Source organism: Ambystoma mexicanum, chromosome 4p (genome assembly GCF_040938575.1).
Source record: "Ambystoma mexicanum isolate Mex_15411 chromosome 4p, UKY_AmexF1_1, whole genome shotgun sequence".
NCBI classification, from domain to species: Eukaryota; Metazoa; Chordata; class Amphibia; order Caudata; family Ambystomatidae; genus Ambystoma; species Ambystoma mexicanum.
In genome coordinates, this window is record NC_090927.1 from 1232104682 (window position 1) to 1232123447 (window position 18766).

Genomic DNA, 18766 nt, shown 5'->3' on the forward strand with positions numbered 1-18766 from the left:
AAGTTACATTGGTAATTGAAATAGAAACTCAGCAAAACCTGTCCCTGTGATAATCCAGATAGGTATTTAACTTTATATAGCACTTCATGAATGGTTCATCCAACATCTAGGTACTGTGATTATTATACCTCAGTCGATATTCAGTTAACCAACCTCTGAAGGATGTTGACCAATAAGATAGCTCAGCCGTTTGAGCACTCGTTGCTGCAATCTGTGCGTGATCAGTAGGTTGCAGTTTCGAATCCCGGCAAGGCCAACACAGCCTTTCATCCTTTTCAGGTCTTTAAAGGAGTACCGACTTTTGTTTGGTCAGAATTGTGATAAATATGCTATGTACGGCACTTTGCTAAAAGCGCTATATAAATAACCATTTGACCATTAGATTAGATATACAAATTTGCATGGAATCCTTGCCTCTCTGCACTGTTGTATCATAACATTGGCATACCATTAGGTAATAATAGCTCCAGGAAATGATGACTTTCATTAAACATCAAAAGACAAATTCTGCTATCGAAACTCACAACACACAATGCAATTCATGGTTGCTTTACTATGTAATTGGCTAGGTATTTGTGATTTCAACATTTAAATATATACAGGAGAGAGATCAAATGGCCAGACCTTAGAGAAATAATGAAAGGTGTATTCTGTCACAATTACAGAAAGCTGCCACATGGTAATGATTTCCATACAGTTTTTGCACACTTCGGCTGGATGTCACATACATTTTACTCTCTTGCAAAGGGGAAAAGTCATTTGTACTCTCTTGAAATCACATTTACTCTCAAAGTTTAAAAATGGGGAGTAAAATACTCCCACCTCAAAATCGTATCTGGAGCACTGCTGGTACCCATAGGTCTGGTTAACTAAGAAAAATGTAATTGGTAACGCCATCGATCCAAGGCGATTTATTTGCCCTTTGCCTATATATCACATAGGCCACCATAGACATTCGGTCAAGAGATTCCACAGCTCCCCTATACTTTCCCTGAAATATAGGTTTGTCAATAGCTCCACACAAATAGAGAGCCTGAAAATGATCAATCCATCCCAGTTCAATAATATGGGTCTCAGGGTAATCCAGTTCAGTAGAGTCCCTTGAAACGGTTTTCCAGAAGCCTCTACTATTCTTTTTTTCCTGCTGCTTTGAACAAGACAACTCCCTTTTCGTTTGCAATCTCTGCTCTTCGTTTGGGAAATTAGTCTATCTTTAATAAGTTCTGTGTCTGGATGCCAATTTTTTTAAGCTGGTATTCGAGCTTTAATTTTATCCTTACACGTTTCAGAAGGCTAGGACCTCTTTCTCCTGCTGTCAAGAGTGGGTTTGGGTCTGAAAATATTTATGCAGATGCTAATTATTTGGGAAAATGCAGCAACTACCTCCTCTAGTTTAGAGTACAGGTTTGGACAGATCCATTTCTCCTTTTTAGAGGTGGTGTTGACCTTCATCTGAAGACATGCTTCCTGAGCGGACGTTCTAGAGCCTTTTTTGATAAGGTCTGAAAAGAAAACAGTAGAAATAACGGACTGTGTATCCCCTCCATTCCAGATTCACACCAGCAGGAGTGGATTATGGTCCCTTTTGCTCCTCTCAAGTACCTCAAAATTACAAATGTTGGCATACCAGGAGACCGGTATCAACACATAATTATACTTCTGTATTTATCATTATTAAAAGTGTAGTCTCCAAAAAAGGGTGAGTTAGTTCCCCCATGTATTACCCTAAAGCCGTTTCAAGCTGGATCTCCCACACAATCATGGCTTATCAGTGGTAGAGGGGTCCACCAGGTTGGATTTGGGTAGGCAAAAAGCAATTTCCTCTTCATTGTCCGGTCGCTTAAGGTGCATAACAGTTATGGCTAGCATGACCAAGCTATAAATAGCTAGTCCACAGGATGGCCTGCCTTTAGTGCTAACTATAGAGCTGGTGATAAATGGAGTGTATACCGTTGTAAGTGGATATAATCAATTGCCCAGGTTTCTTGAAACATTAAGATCTGGCGATTGTTGAGGAGATTCACCAATTGGGGACATGAATCTTCCCCTTCAGGCCCGCAATGTTTCACACCAACACCTGCAATGTACCAATCTTTTCTCGCCTACCCATGTCTGGAGTGGGAACTGTATTCTTACCAATAGTTAGGGTACTGGGTTCTGTTAACTTAAAGAGGACCCAATCTCACTAAGTGCCTATGCTGTTTTAGGAAATGGAGCAGAAGGAGGTTCCAGTAAATCCACCTCCTCCAGAGATCCTAGGCAGGCATACCTATTATAAGTGACAAAATGTGTTGCCTTGTCTTTCGTTGGTGACTTATTTGGGTGAGGGTCGCTTGTGCGGAATTGTGGCCTTGAGCGACTGTTGTCCTTCATCCAGGGAAGTTTATACAAGTATCCCAGCGGGGAGGAAGCATATACCAGGATGCGCCTGTCGCCCAGAACTACCTCTCCATAGTGGCTCCTGAACAAGTACAGCGCTTCTAAAACTCTGGGCAACACAGTTTCCTTGTATAACTTTATGTGCCTTCATACTGCCAGATGTAATTGCGTAAAAAATTGGCATTTTTCCAGCATGTTTACCCCCAGCTCTGAGCGGAGGGTAAACACGGCAGATTCAAGATTGGGCGGACCCTTAAATGCTGCCGTAACACCGTTACTGCTGCATTTAAGGACTACCGCCCAACTTGTGATCAGGCCCACAGTGCCTAAAATATGGTGCCGACATTCTTTTGAGGTCAGAGTCCATCAGATTTCTCATAATACATAAAGAGAATTATCCACATGTTCTTTCTGACATTAATCGCTTTTCTCAGATATGACACAAAAGCCCATGCAACACATGTCAAGGTAGCCCAAAGAAGATAGCATAAAGCAAGAGGACATTGATCAAACTGCTGTTGTCTTAAGACAAGGAGTATTGTGTTTCCCAATATCTGAATATGCAAGGCAAAACAAAATGCATTACATCTTCTAGATGTTCGTTACACACGGACAACTAGTATGCCCTGCGTAACTTTGCTATTTTGCAGTGTTTGCTTTAAGCAAGATATTATTAAAACCAGCTCTTGTGATCGGCCATCTATAATTTTTCTTATGACTCAAAGAAAAGTATAGCTGTAGCGAGTCAAGAGTACTAATGATTGCAAGTTGCCTAACGGCAGGTGTTAAGAATACCTTAGATTCCTGTTGACCCTTAACAAATGAGATAAAACTACTTTTAAAAAAAGTTTTGGGAGGCATTATCCAATAAAATTGGAATTAATATAGTGCAGCCACTGGATTTTCATCAGTCCATCTCAATTTAAAAGCCCCGATTATAAACTGGGTATGGGCTGCCTTTGAATTACACAGATATGCAGCCAATGGAATACTGGAACCATGCACCATTCGTCCTCGAGGAAACGAATGCCCAGTTCCGTATGCACTGCAAAATTAGGTGCAGATCTCGGGAGACAGGAGCTTTGTGCAGAAATAATTTTCAAGTACTTGTAGATCTGCCATGTTTAAGTATCCCCAAACAAAGCCGTAGTTAATTGCAGCCTTCAACCGAGTACCATAAACCTCAATAATCATGTCAAGTGACTGACCTTTACAATAGGACATAGAATGGGTGATTCCCCCCCTAAAGATTGCTTCATCCGTACTGTGCGTTTTATCTTTTAGGGTTTGAGAAAAAAAAAAAAACATACCCAGGTGATCAAAATCATAGACCCTTGGTATCACTGCTCCATCACTTATCAGCCGTTGCATTTTTATGATTTGATTGACCCTACCGCAGGCCATGCCAGCAAATTTAGCAACGTTTATTTTCAAATCCAGGTCATTCATAAACTGAGTATAAGCATCAATTTCTTTTTGGCGTGCTCTCGGCGTGCGGAATGAGAACTTTGCCATCTGCGTGGCCAAAATGGGGAATGCCCATTTCCCAATCTAGGATAGTCCACATCGGTGTTGGACAAAGACTTATACAGACCATTAATATAGAGGGTAAGGAACAAGTTACTTACCTGTAACTGTTGTTCTCCAGCATGGGTCTGGCATGGATTCACATGCTCATGAATATTCCCCGTCGTCAGGCTGGGAATCCTCGGTAAAGAAAAAACCAGTATCAGTTTCGTTTCTGATCTGTCTTTCGTAGTAATAACCAATCACTGGTCTCTGCGTCATACTGACCACAGCCAATGACTGCCCTCTACCTAAGCACCGCCTCTGGCAGCCATCTTCAGATTTGGAAGCACGTGAAGTGGCAGTATGACCAAGTGAAGAGCCGCAGAGGGGTAGGCGGGAGGGTTCGCATGTGAATCCATGCCAGACCCATGCTGGAGAACAACAGTTACAGGTAAGTAACTTGTTCCTTCTCCAGCATGGGGTCTGGCATGGATTCACATGCTCATGAATAAAGAATACATAGCAGTACACACATGCACAACCACGGGAGGTGGCAAAGGCTCAACATTAAGCATCACATCAACTCAACATTAAGCATCTTACCTCCTCACCAGGCTCACCTCAGGCGAACAGGTTGCGCAGCACTGCTTGGCCGACCCTGGACTCCTCCCTGGAATCCCGGTCGACGCAGTAGAATTTCGTGAAGGTGTGCGTCGACCTCCACGTAGCAGCCCTGCATATGTCCAGCAGGGGCACACCAGATAGGAACGCCGTGGTAGCTGCGATCGCTCTGGTGGAATGGGCTCTCGGACGGCCAGGCAGCGGTCGGTTTGCCAACCGGTGACAGCACATGATACAGCCGGAGAGCCATCTGGAGATGGAAGCCTTCGAGAGAGCCTTCCCCTGATTGACAGGTCCAAAGTTCACAAAGAGTTGTGACGTCTTCCGAAAACCCTTCGTGCGGTCCACGTAGAACTTCAGCGCTCTAGCTACATCCAGCGAGTGCAAAGTCCTCTCAGCCGGCGACGAAGGCGACGGGAAGAACACAGGTAACACCAAGGGTTCGTTGAGATGGAAGTCCGACGGTACCTTGGGCATGAAGGAGGGGTGCGTCCTGAGCACTACCCTCGTGTCGTGGAAAGTCAAGTACGGGGCCTTGCAGGAAAGGGCCTGGATCTCTCCCACTCGTCGTGCGGAGGTGATGGCCACAAGAAAAGCTGTTTTCCACGATAGAAACTTCAACGGGGCCGAGTGCAGAGGCTCGAACGGAGGTCCCATGAGCTTGGTCAGCACCACGTTGAGCTCCCACGCCGGGGCCGGAGCCTTCACCGGCGGGAACGATCTGAACAGTCCCTTCATGAACTCTTTCACCAGACGATGAGACCACAAGGACGTCCGGCCCGTGGTTCTGGTGTATCGGGAGATCGCAGCAAGATGAATCTTGATGGACGCATGTGCCAGACCAGCTTTGGCCAGCGTCAGCAGGTACGGCAGTACTTGGGGAGCCGTAATCCGTAGAGGGTTAATCTTCTGTGCGTGGCACCAGACAGAGAACCTCTTCCATTTGTGTCCATAGCATTTAAGAGTCGAGGACGCCCTGGCCTTTGCAAGAACCTCTCTGCAATCGGCCGGTATGTCGTATCCTCCAAACTCTAGTGCTGCAGGAGCCAGGCCTGCAAGTTCAGCGACTTCGGGTCGAGGTGGAGGATGGCGCCTCCTTCCCTGGAGAGTAGATCCGCGTCCGCCGGCAGCTTGATCGGCGGGGACGCTGACAAGTCCAGAAGGTCCGGGAACCATATCTGCCTCGGCCACGCAGGTGCGACGAGGATCATCCTGCACCGTGACCTCTTGAGCTGGTTGACGAGCCGGATTAGCAGAGGCAAGGGAGGGAACGCGTAGAGGAACAGGCCCTCCCAGGGGAACGAGAAAGCATCGCCCATGCTCCTCGTCTGGGGAAACCTGCTGGCGAACCTCCGGCACTTGACGTTCGTCGCCGTCGCGAACAGGTCGATCTGGGGTGTGCCCCACCGTCGGAAGAGGCGATCCACCAGATCCTGCCGTAGTTCCCACTCGTGGCACGAGCGCAGCTCCCTGCTGAGTGAGTCGGCGATGGTGTTTTTTATCCCTGCCAGATGAAACGGCACCAGAAAAATCCCTTGGGCGACGGCCCAATGCCACAGGTCCTGCGCCTCCTTGGACAGCGCTGGGGACCTGGTTCCGCCCTGTTTCCTGATGTAAAACATGGTGGTGGTGTTGTCGGTGAAGATCCTCACCACCTTGCCCTTGAGGGACGGAAGGAAGGACCTGAGGGCCCAAAACACTGCACGGAGCTCCAGGACGTTGATATGTAGGGACTTCTCCGTCGGGAGCCAGAGTCCCCTTGCGTGCAGATTTTCGGTGTGCGCTCCCCACCCTTCCAGGGAGGCATCCGTGGTCACAGTCTCCTGGTGGGCTGGGGTCTGGAAGTCCATGCCCGCCGTCAGATGCGCGCGGGTGCCCCACCACCGTATCGCTCGTCGGAAACTCTCGTCGAGCTTGATCCTTTCCTCGAAGCTGCCCGTCGTCTGGATCCAGCGCGCATCCAGGAATTCTTGCAACGGGCGCATCCGGAGCCTGCACATGGGAATGAGGTAGATGCAGGAAGACATCATCCCGAGGAGGGACTTGATGGACCTCACTTTGGCCGCGTCGGCCACCAACATCCGTTGCACCTTGCCCAAGATGGTCCTGGTCCTCTCCTCCGACGGGGAGGCCAGAAGGGACACTGTGTCGAGCCTCGCTCCCAGAAACAGTGCGACTTGCGCGGGCACCAGGTGGGATTTGGCGTAGTTCACGGAGAATCCCAGGTCCGTGAGGAGTTGGACGGTCCTTGCCGTGTGGACCACGGCGAGCTCCCTCGTCTTGGCGCGGATGAGCCAGTCGTCCAGGTAGGGGTAGACGTGGATCCCCTCGCGGCGCAGCTGCGCCGCCACCGGTGCAAGGCACTTGGTGAATACCCTGGGTGCCGACCGTAGTCCGAAGGGAAGGGCTTTGAACTGGTAATGACGCCCTTGGACCACGAATCTGAGGAATTTGCGGTGCCCCTTTAGGATGGGAATGTGGAAGTAGGCATCCTCCAAATCCAATGACGATAGGAAGTCTCCTTCCTCCAGCTGACCCAGGACGTGCTGGAGGGTGACCATCCGGAACTTCTGCGCCTTGATGAACTTGTTCAGACGTCGCAGGTCCAGGATGGGGCGCCATCCTCCCGTCTTCTTCTTCACGAGGAAGTATCTCGAGTAGACTCCGGAGCCCCGAAGCCTCTTTGGGACGAGTTCGATGGCGCCCTTTCTGAGCATCGCCTTTACCTCCAGGAGAAGTTGAGGGACGTGAAGTTCTTTCCTGGCCACGGGGGGGACGCGCGGGCACCTTCTTTGAAACTCGAGCGCGTGGCCCCGGGCCAGGGCGTCCAGCACCCAACGGTCGGTGGAGATGGACTCCCACACGCTGACGAAGCCCGCCAGCCGGCCTCCCACCGGGGTGCTTCGGTGGGGGCCCAACCCCAAGGCCGGTTCAATCCTGCTTGGACGCGGCCTTGCCGCCTTGACCTCCTTGGCGACGACGGCGGGGTCCGCTAGACTTGCCTCGTCCTCTGTAGGCCTCTTGCGACGACGAGCGGGCCGCTTGACGGTAGGAAGCGAAACCGCCGCCGGAACCTTTGGAGGCGCCCTTGCCTCCGCCGCTCCGAAAGGGCGTCCGTCGTTGCAGGACTCCAAGGGCCCGGGCCGTCTCAGTATCCGCCTTGATGGCCTGAAGGGAATCGTCCACTGTCTTCCCAAACAGGTTGTTCCCGTCGAAGGGCATGTCCAGGACTCTGGTCTGGACGTCCTGCCGGAAGTCCGTAGCTTTGAGCCATCCACGACGTCGAAGGCAAACACCGTTGCCCAGCTGGCGGAATCCAGTGTCGGCGATGTCCGTCGCCACGGTGATGGCGTGGTCCGAGGCCACCTCACCTTCCTGCAGGATCTCAAGGGCCTCCGCCCTCTTGTCGTCCGGCAGAAAATCCAGCAGAGGAGCCATCTTGTACCAGAGCTCCCTGTCGTAGCGGGCCACGATAGCCAAGGCGTTGGCCGCTTTAATCGTCGTCGCTGCCGACGAGATGACTCTACGCCCCATAGTATCCAATTTCTTTCCCTCGCCGTCCGGCGGGGAAGTCGATGTGGAGGCCGCACCCCCCCCCGCTTTCTTCCTGGCTGCCGCGGAGACGACGGAGTCCGGGGTAGGCTGCGCCCGGAGGCATAGGGGGGCCGTGTCCGGGACCCGGTACTTTTTCTCGTACCGGTCTCTTCTAGCTGGCGTCGTGGAAGGGTTCTTGAGGAGGGAAAGGCCCTCATCCCAAATGTCGTCCAACAGAGGCACTGCGAGGACCGTCTTCCTCTTGGCCTCGCGCCGCTGATAAAGGAAGCCTTCCTTTTTCTTCTCCTCAGGGCAGAGTTGGAAAAGCTCGGAAGCCCTGGAGATCATGGAGTGGAAAGATCCGATCTCGTCGGGCGGAGAGGCCCTGGTGGGAGGCGACGACGGAAAATCCTCGTCGTATGCCTCGTCGTCCGTACCCGTCGCTGCCGTGTCAGTCCCCGTATCATCCCCTCGGGTGGACGGGGAGGAGGGCTGGAAGGGGCGCGACGGTTGAAAAGGAGGTGGTGGATGGATCCTTCTTTTCTTGGTAGGGGGAACACCAGAAGGTCCCGGTTCTGGATCCCCCGACGGGAGAGGTTCCTCCGTCGGTAACGGTAGCCTCGTCCTTATCTCGGAGCATAAGGACTGTATGGCCAACAAAATGGCCGCCGAGTTGTCTTGCGGCGCTGGCAGAGGGGAATCCGACGGGCGAGCAGGGGCCCCGTCGGTATCCTCGACGATGTCGTCGTCGTCACCTGCGTCGGGGTCCATTCCGACGGGCTGGCCTTCTTCCACGCCTAGGCCGTGGCTTAAGACCTCGATCAGTTCCTCTTCTGAGGTTGAGGCCGACTCTACGACGACGCCCTGCCCCCCCTTCTTCTTCCCCACGGAGGGTTTCACGGGGGTCCTATCGATGGGCACAAAGGAAGACTCCCTCCGAGGAGGCAGGGAGATTCTGGGCCCTGAGGTCGCCACCACTGGTGCAGCCACCACAGGCTGAGCCAGGGCCGCCGCGACCGTTTCGATAGAGGGCTTGGTCGGATGGATCAAGGCCTTCACCACCTTAGGTGCGCTCACCGCCTTATCCTTGAGGGAGGGGGCACTGCCACGCTCCTCCTCTGCCTTAGAGCTCGACCGGGGCCTCTCCAGGAGCTTCGCCGGGTGCTCGGCCTTCCTCTTACCCGACCCAGAGCGTTGGCTCGTGGTTGATGGTGCCGGGGAGGGTGCGCCCTGCCTGGCGCCCGCAGAGCCCGACCGTTCGGCGCTCCCGGTGCCAGCGGACTCGCGGTGCTTGGCCTTATGTTGGGCCCCCGTCGCCGGGGCGCCCTCAAAGGTCTTAGAAGACCGCTCGGATTTCTTCTTCTTCTCGCCAGACGGGCTCTTACCCTCCAGCCAGTTGGCGAGACGTTGATGGCGGTCCTTCATGGTCCGTTACGACATGTTGCCGCAAAACGCACAGTCCTTCTCCACGTGCGTCTTGTCCTCATGAAGGCAGTAAAGGCAGAAAGAGTGTTCGTCCTCCTTGAAGACGTTCTGCAGCTGGCATCCAGGGCAGACCCTGAACAGCTTTCCGGGCGTCGAGCTTCCCTTCTCCTGGGCCATCTCCGAGACAGGGCCTGAGAAGCTTCTGGAGTCCTCCGAAGTGTAGCTCGACGAAATCTTCACCCTTGAGGGGCACAGATGAATCCGACACGGGTCCCCGTTGATCGGATGTAGGATCGGTGGAGCTTGAGGCTCTTTTGACCGAAAGAATCGAAGTTTTTGTAAAAAGCGCGAAAAAATAGCACTAACGCTCGAGAGCAATAGCACGAGGATCCCAACACATGAACGTGCGGTAAAAATCTGAAGATGGCTGCCAGAGGCGGTGCTTAGGTAGAGGGCAGTCATTGGCTGTGGTCAGTATGACGCAGAGACCAGTGATTGGTTATTACTACGAAAGACAGATCAGAAACGAAACTGATACTGGTTTTTTCTTTACCGAGGATTCCCAGCCTGACGACGGGGAATATTCATGAGCATGTGAATCCATGCCAGACCCCATGCTGGAGAAACAAAGCAGGGGTGAGCAAACATCTGTGTCTTGCTAGTAGTTTTACATCAAAGTAACGAGTACAATGTCCCTGCTCTCCATAGAGTACACAGGCCTGATTATCCAGGTGTATTGCCTGCACTCAAGGACCTGAGCACCTGCTGCATTGCACCCCTCCTCGCCCCCATTAACTTGGTTGAAGGCTATGCTCAGGTCCATATATACAAGATATATTGGTTCATTTCTAATATACACTGATTGTGCCACCAGCAAATACATTTCCCAGACCTTGTCTAAACCCAAACTGTAGATCAGTGAGTATAGAGTTTTTTTAAATCCAATCTTCTAGGCGATGCAACAGGACCCTCCCAGAAATCTTTAAAAGTTGCATTGAGCAATGAAATAGGTCTGTATGCCAAAGGACTCAGGCGATTCCCCCTAGTGAAAATTGGGAAGATAGTGGCCAATTTCCATGATAGGGGAAATCGCACCAGAGTCAAGTATTGCGTTAAAATTCACCGTCAAAGGAACCCACACCTCTGGCAGGTCTTAAAAAAGATCTGCAGGAATTGCATCGGGTCCAGGTGAACGGTTATGCACCCGATTTGAGATTGCTAAAGCCACCTCACTCAAAGATAAGTTCAATACTTGATCTGCATTTTAAACTTCTGACATATCAGTTGTACCATTATATAACCTGGAAAAGTGTTCACCCAGACACCTTCCCCAATGGTCGTCTCTATGCCTTTCAGCATACATTTAGGGAGGAGGGGGCCGTCACCACGAACTACCAAAATGTTTTAAAATCATTGGAGGACACCAACTCAAAACAAAGTCCTCCCATGCAAGCTCGTCCAATTCTAATTTATGTCTTTCCAGAGTAGCCCTATTAGCAACTATGGCTGTGATTACATCTAGTTTAGATGTACCAGTAGTCTTTAAAGTAGTAAAAGTACTGTTTTTGGCAGCTTGCACTCTCGGTTGAACCATCCTCTACATTGGAGTTTTTTTCCGGTTCCTTTTTAAAAATGTCCGATATTTTATCTAATAGTACGCCATAAAATTGGACCGTAAGTAGAGGACTATTCACTGCCAAGATTCAAATCAAAAAGCATAAATTGCGTTTTATTCCAAAATAAGAAAACTGAATGTATAGGACCAAATACAAAATTACCTGGTCAGGGTCATCAGCATAGGTAGATAATCCTGGCTTCAGAGCTCTAAATATTTCATAGTCCAGTTTTGGAGTGTCTGTATGAAAAGGAAACAAAGAACACGTAAGCAACTATCTGTTTTCTATTAATAAAGAAAGGCAACTAGAATGCCACTGTCAAACTGCTGAATCTACTAAGATTTTTAAAAATCAAACACGTCTTGGCCTCAAAGATAATATTCATGAAATAGGTTTAAATAAATAAGCTACGCAAATAAAAGCTTTATTGTTTCTCAGTTTTATTTAGTGGTAACATTTCCTTACTCAAACAAGGGCATAAGGCGGTTAAAGTTATTAAGCTTAGGGGTTTGAAAATAGCGATTTTGTACACTTGATCCAAGTCCCTCGTGTCAAGGCTCACAGGTACAGTGCTGACATGCGAATAGGTCGCTGAGCCTATACATGCATTTGGATGGTACCATCTTGCATGTCGCAGTAAAGAGGTAGCGGTGGGCCGTGAGAAACACTTTATTTTAAGCAGACTGCTGTGTAGGGCCTTGGTCATCATATGCCTTGTGGTCCCTGGGAGCCAGTGAGGTGTTTGTCTTTGTGGCCTGTCTATGTTTGGAAATATTTCATTCATGTGTAATTTTCCCTCCAATTGTAGAACCTCCAAACTTTTTGCTTTTGTGTGGCTATCCTATCCTGACTTTTACCAGTGGAGCACAGCCTTCAGCTGCACACCCCAGGGCTTTTGTTCACTTGTTATGGGGAAACTGACGTGTCCTTCAGACAGTCAGTACTGGGAAACTATGTTGCAATTTTTTGGTAACTTTTGAACAGTGCGCAATGTACCTTCCAGTGGTGTGCGCTGGGGTCCTTTTTGTTTCATGGCCCTAGAAGGATTTTTTAGTGATTGTACGAATGTGCCTGGGACAAACTGGTGGCAGCAGTTACTTTTTAGAAGTGTTTTACTTCTTTTTACTGAATCATATTGCGCTAACCACATTTGGTTGAAGACTATGGCCAGGCCCGAAAATGGCCGAGCCACAAAGTCTTTGGTTCTGTCCCATGGCCCCTTTGTCCCTTGTCTTCACCCAGGTCGAGTAACCCGGGTATTCCTCATTTGGGGGCTTCTGCATGTCACGTGTGTGTGCGCCCAGGAATCGGGTTGGGGCTGCCTGGTTCCAATCCACACTACTGGTGCCAGGATGTCTGGTGTGCATGAGTGACTGGGAACACCGTGGGCCGTGATTGGTCCACGACTGGCATGCCTGCATGAGAGCAGATCTTCGATTGGAAGTCCTAGATTTTGGCGCAAATCTAATCTTGGATAAGAGAAGGGGCTCTGCATCCATTCCAGGTCGATCACCCGAGTTCTCCCCGAACTACAGAAGGAGCCAAGTATCCTGTACGAAGAAACAGACTGGTGTAACCGCCGGAGACACACTAGAAGGTTTTGTCACCCTTCGCCCTCTGTTGTACCGTTGGACCCCTGTTTTCTTTAAAATCGACCAAGAAAGCCTTCCAAGGCGCTTTGCTGCTTAGTAGTTGTTCCCATTACTCCAATTGGCACCCCCTGCTTACCCACCGAACGAGCCCCTTCGGAAGTGTTCCTGGGCCACCCAGTGAACTGTCCAGCTCTACCTTAGGGTATCCCACAGAATCGTCGCCCGTCTCCAGTTAAAACTCGAGACTTGGGCATTGCTTGCTTGTGATCCTGTGTCCTCTCCCGCCAAATTTCGCAGGCCTAGCTCCTCATGGTCCCGAATTAGGAGAGTGCGTAATGAATTCTGCATCCATCTGTGATTCCCGCCTTGGCGACAGTCGATGTAGGTGTCTTGCTGACCTGCTCTCCTGTGCCCCCATGCCTGCTGCACCAGAATTTTCTTTGCATCTCCTTCGGAAGTTGAGAAAAGGCAACTGTCATATCACGGCCGATCGTTCTATCCCGCAGCCGTTGAGAATTGGAGCGCCGCGAAAGTGCAGGGCTCGAACCTACTAGCGACCCCGACTGAACTGACAAAGTTTGGTCGGGACTGTGCTGAGGGTCGGTGAGTACTTGTTACACTTACCGGTGGCCTCCTGGAACAACTAATCTCTTATGCACAAATATCCCTAAAAATGTGTCTTTTGCTGGTTTTGCCTGTGCTTCCTAGCTAATCTCACAATTTGATAATTGCTCTGCCGCCAAGCGTAGACCCTACTCGAAAAAGTGGGACAAATTCTTCATCACCTCAAGCCACGTCCTGACTTGCTACAGCTCTCCCAAGACCACCTGCTTTTTGTTCTGCCTGCGCGATCGTGCGTTTTTACGCCCAACTGTACTGTTGAGCACAAGCCTCCACACTTCTTAGGGCTGGACTCGAAAGTTAGGGAACAACTCTGAAGGATTGTCTAATGCTCCTAGTGCGTTAACTGATCCTTCTCTTTACAGGTTGTGGCTGTGTTTTCCTCATTTGTTGCATTAGGGAAAGTATTGTATATATGTTATAAAGTACATTATTTTGTGCGATAACCGTTTTATATAACGGATGTTTACTTGTATCTTTTGGTCCGGCCGACAAATGTATAGATCTTTTTCATATACACTTGTCGAAGAGTCATTTGTGGTTCGTTACTGTGTGTGCTCATTGTGGTCTTCCCATCACTCACACCCTTCCTGAGACTTAATCCTGACTGCCTGCCAAGCTTCCTAGATTGGTCTGGCTTGTTTAGGAGGGTCCCCCGTTTCACTAAACCGAGGGTGGCCTCCTTCACTTCCGCCCCCAGGTCAGAGTTTAGAAATACATCTCAACAGTCTCCCTGCCAACTAACTAGCTTCTCACCATATAAAATTACAAGCAGCCTCTAAACGTGGATTGTGGACCTCATGTGTGAACTCTGCTGTGTTTGAGGGGAACTTTTGGGTGGGGCTGCTGAGCGGAAATAATGTATATTCTTTGCTGTCATACAGTACAACATTTCACATTAATGCTTGGGCGCGGACCTCCCACTTCTGAAATGGTGGCCATTTTCTGATTGCATTCTGGCAGCTCGACGTCTGACAGGAGTGCTCGTTACTAGCTTCAGTCGTGAGGCAGTGTTTCCGGTGCCCAGCAAGTTGAGGTGGAGTGGGATCTGGTGCCCACTACTGAGCGTGGTGACTGGCACTTGACTGCGATTGGCCGGTGGGACCAATGTCGAGGAAGTAAGGAAAAGGTGCCAGGCAGGTGCACCGAGTGATGTGTGGCTCGCTGAAGCAGAGATTTTCCAAAACCACACACAAATACGACCACATGATGGATGAAGGAGCGGGTGTGGCGGAGGCAGTTGAAGGCCGGTCGAGCAGCCAGACTAATGCAGAGCTCAAGGCGTTGATTATGGAGGGCAACAAGCAAAAAGCAGACAAATTAGACTCAGTCTCAATGGCAGAAGTGAGGCAAGATATGGGCAAACTATGTGAGAGAACAAGTGAAGTGTAGTAGAGAAAAGGGTCTTGGTAAGGGAGGACAACTGGAATGCATATGGAAAGGAATTGGTCCAACTATGTGAAGAGACTAGGATGCAGGCGTTCAAGCTCAGTGACCTAGAGGACAGGTCCATCGGGAACAATGTCAGGCTGCTTGGGCTCCCTGAAGGGACAGTGAAGAATAAGTTACTTACCCCAGGCAACATTGTCGACTGGATGTTCCTCCCACGTATTCCTCATCTTTGATATACGATTTCCAGCTTCTGCTGCTTCAGAAATAATTTTCAGCAGAGGCCACTGAGTGTCGATGCAGTCGACTCGATGTTCCTCAAGGGCCTCCGTCTAGAGGTTGATGTCATTGACGGTATATATAGAACGCGCCGCGCCAGTTGGCTTCAGTTCTGTTTTTCCTTACAGTATAAACTACGTGCATAACTACAGGTTTCACCGTACTAAGCTTTGAAGGAGCGAAAGCTGTAATAGCATGGGAAATTCTACTGCACAGTAGGCTGGGAGGGTGATGAATATGTGGGAGGATCATCCAGTCGAAAGAAAATTATCACGGGTAAATAACTTGTTCTTTAAATGGATCATGTCCTCCCACGTATCTTTGATAGACTCCCAAAGCAGGGTTTGTTTTGGTGGAGGGAGTAAGATTTTTGTTATGAATGGTTTCCATCAATCGAGTGGAGGACAGCCTTTCCAAAGCTTCCTTCCTGACCGAGGGAAGACTCAAGGCAGTAATGCTTTGTGAACGTGTGTATAGTGGACCATGCAGCTGCCTCGCAAATGTTTTTGATCGGAACACCCCTTTGCAGAGCCATAGCGTTAGCCGTGCCACTGGTGGAATGGGCCCTTAAGCCATCTGGAGGATCCTTGCCTGCCAGCCTGTAACATTCCGATATTACCAGAATGATCCTTCTGGATAAGGTCTGCTTTGTCACAGCCCGACCCAGTTTGTGACCTGTATAGCATACAAAAAGCTGATCATCTATACGAAGTTTGGATAATCTAGAGAAATAGAAGCTTAAAGTTCTACGTGGATCCAATCCGTGTAATCTCTCCTCCTCTTTGCCAGGATGCGGTGGAGGATAGAAAGTGGACAATAAATGTTTTGTTCTACATGAAAATCTGAAATGATTTTAGGTAGAAATGAAGGTTTAACTCTCAGAACAACTTTATCCTTGTGCAAAATAGTAAAAGGTGGCTTGGATGATAGTGCCTGCAATTCAACTTACTCTGCAGGCTGAAGTTAATGCTACCAATAGAATGGTTATAAATCTTAGCAACCTTAATGGGCATGAATGTAGAGGTTTCAAAGGTGGACACATAAGTAATTGTAATAGCATATTAAGGTCCCAAACTGGAACCTGGAAAGGAGATGGGGGGCGGAGGGGGAAAGAAGGGGACACACATTGAGGAGTCCCTTTAGAAATGGAGTTACGAGTGGGATCTTAAAATATGAAGGTTCATTCGACGAGTGCTTAAAAATGGATAGCGGCGCCTAATAGCTTTTAATTGTTCCAACCTGGAGCCCCAGATTGGCTAGGTATAGTAGGAAAGATAATACCTCTTGTGTCTTGCATAGTAAAGGGTCTACATTCTTGTCCTTGCACCAGCTGCAGAATTTGTTCCAATGGCAACGGTACAAAGACTTTGTTGCTGGCCTTCTGGCCAAAAGCAAAATCTGCATTACGTCATCCGGGAGGTCCCATTCCTTGTATCTCAACCTCTCAAAAACCATGCATGAAGGCTGAGATTCTTGACCTCTGGATGGAGAACCCGACCCTCCTCTCGCGAGAGAAGGTCCTCTCTTTGTGGGAGACGTATTGGAGGGCAGATGGACAAGTCCTGAAAATCCGGGTACCACATCCTCCTGGCCCGATCCGGGGCAATTAGGATCGTGAGTTTCCCAAGTTTTCTCAACCTCCTGGTCACGTGAGGAATGATGGGGACTGGAGGAAATGCATGCCTCTCTGCACAGTGGAAGTGACCCTACATCACCTCTCTTGTTGAAGTAGTACATGGCCACAGCGTTGTCCGTCATTATCAGGACATTCTTTGCCCGTACAGAGGGCAGAAAAGCCTTCAGCGCAAGTCTGATTGCCCGCAGCTGTAAGAGATTGATATGTAGTTTGGACTCCGATGGAGACCAATGGCCGCTGATTGTCAGATTGTTGGGTTGGGCTCCCCACCCTGTGAGTGATGTTTCCGTCACTACTGTTATCTTCGGCCATGGTTGCCAAAAAGGTTCTCCTTCAGAATGTCCTCCTTGCATGCCCACCACAGGAGATCCTGTGTAACCCTGCTTGGAACCTGAAGTTGGTCTGACATGCTTCCTGAAAATTGAAACCATTGTGTGCTGAGAGCCCACTGAAGGGATCTCCTCCTCAGGCGAGCCAAGAAACCGCCAAAAGTCTAAGGCTGGGAGACGCTGGGAACTCTGAAATTTGGAGACCATCTGCAGAATGTCCTGAGCCCTCACCTCGGGTGGCAAGCTCTTTCCCCCCAAGGATGTATCCAGTACAGCCCTGATAAACTGGAGCTTTTGAGACAGTGTCATATGGGGCTTCTGGTAATTTAGGGAGAAGCCCAGTCTGTGAAGAGCGTGGCAGGTGATGTTGAGATGATCCAGCACTTGTTCGGGAGAGCGCCCTGATCAGCCAATTGTACAGGAAGGGGTAGACGTGAATCACCCCCTCTCCTGAGACTCGCTGCCACCACCACCACCATCAGCTTGGTGAAACCCCTCGGGCGGAGGTCAGCCTGAAAGGCATAACTCTAAACTGATAGAGAACCGCCAACGGCAAACCTCAGGTACTTTCTGTTCTTGAGATGTATAGGCACATGAAAGGTCCAATGACGCCATCCAATCCCGGAGTTGAAGGGCCTAAAGGATCTGTGAAAGTGTGACCATCTTGAATTTGTCCGTCCTGAGGAATTTGTTCAAGTATCTCAAGTCCAAGATGGGTCTCAATCCCCTGTCCTTCCTGGGGATTAGGAAATATAGAGAATACCATCCCTTGCTCCTCTCCGCCATAGACACTGGTTCTATAGCGCCTTTCTCTAGCAGGGTCAAAATTTCCTGCACAAGGAGCGGGTCCGAAACTCTCAAAGAGTGGGTCCCCGGTGGATGGTTCTGAGGTCTCTGAAAGAAGGGAAGGCAGTAACCTTGGGCTATGGTTTCCAATGCCCCAGCATCCAAAGTAATGTTTTACCATTCTTTTAGATGCTAAAACAGCCTGCCTCCCTCTGGTGTTTCGTGACTGAAGACCTCAGAGAGGTTTTGCGGCGGGTGATGCAGTGGCTGATGGCAAGGAAGCCCATGTTTGGGCGGGCTTTGCACCTCTCCCTCGTCCATCACGAGGGAATCTTCTTTGGCCTCTTTAACTAGCCATTCCTCTCGCTCTTCCAACTGAGGAGCAGTAGCGAAAAGATCCACCCCTCCAAGGCTGTCCACTGGGGCGCATGGGCTGAGGTTGCCAATAGTAGCACCTAAGGATTTGGCTGCCGCCTTCAAGGTCTGCAACTTCCCAAGGCTTCCTTGTGGCCAAAAAGGTGAGAAATGTCAAAAGGCATGTGAAGGAGTCTGGACTGCACATCCGGTGCAAATCCCAACTTCCTCAACCACGCAAATCTGCGTATTACGGTGCTTGTAGCCATGGCTCTGCTGATGCTGTCAGCAGAATCCAGACCCGATTGAATAGAGAATGGCTTCTTTGCCATCTCTAACAATAGCCAAGAATCCATCTCTTTCTTCCTCCTCGGGAATGTGCTCCGCCGCCATGGAAATACAGTCCGATAGAGTGAAAGATAATTTTGCTTGGGCACATGTGGAGTTGACTGATTCAAGAGCCATGCTCCCTGCAGAAAATACTTTGCTTGCCCATGCATCTACTCTCTTGTCATCCCTATCTGGCGGATGGTAGGATGAGCCGCTTGCTTTGAGGTTGCCGTAGCTGCCTGCACCACCAGACTTTCTAGATAGTGTTTTGATAAGTAGTTGGGGTCATTACTAGATGGGTGTCATGTTCTAGTCAGGTTTTTGTTACCTGCCGGATTAGACTCTGGCGTTTCCCAATTTACTGCA

At 49.8% G+C, this 18766-nt stretch overlaps 1 protein-coding gene across 1 annotated transcript in view; it reads right to left on the bottom strand.

The window, feature by feature from the left end:
• The window catches only part of ENTPD6 (ectonucleoside triphosphate diphosphohydrolase 6), a 757555-nt gene that overhangs the window by 663133 nt on the left and 75656 nt on the right, over nt 1-18766 (bottom strand). The window contains exon 2 of the mRNA XM_069606885.1: nt 11247-11323. Coding sequence (XP_069462986.1) covers nt 11247-11323 — 77 coding nt within the window. The remainder of the gene's footprint in view (nt 1-11246; nt 11324-18766) is intronic.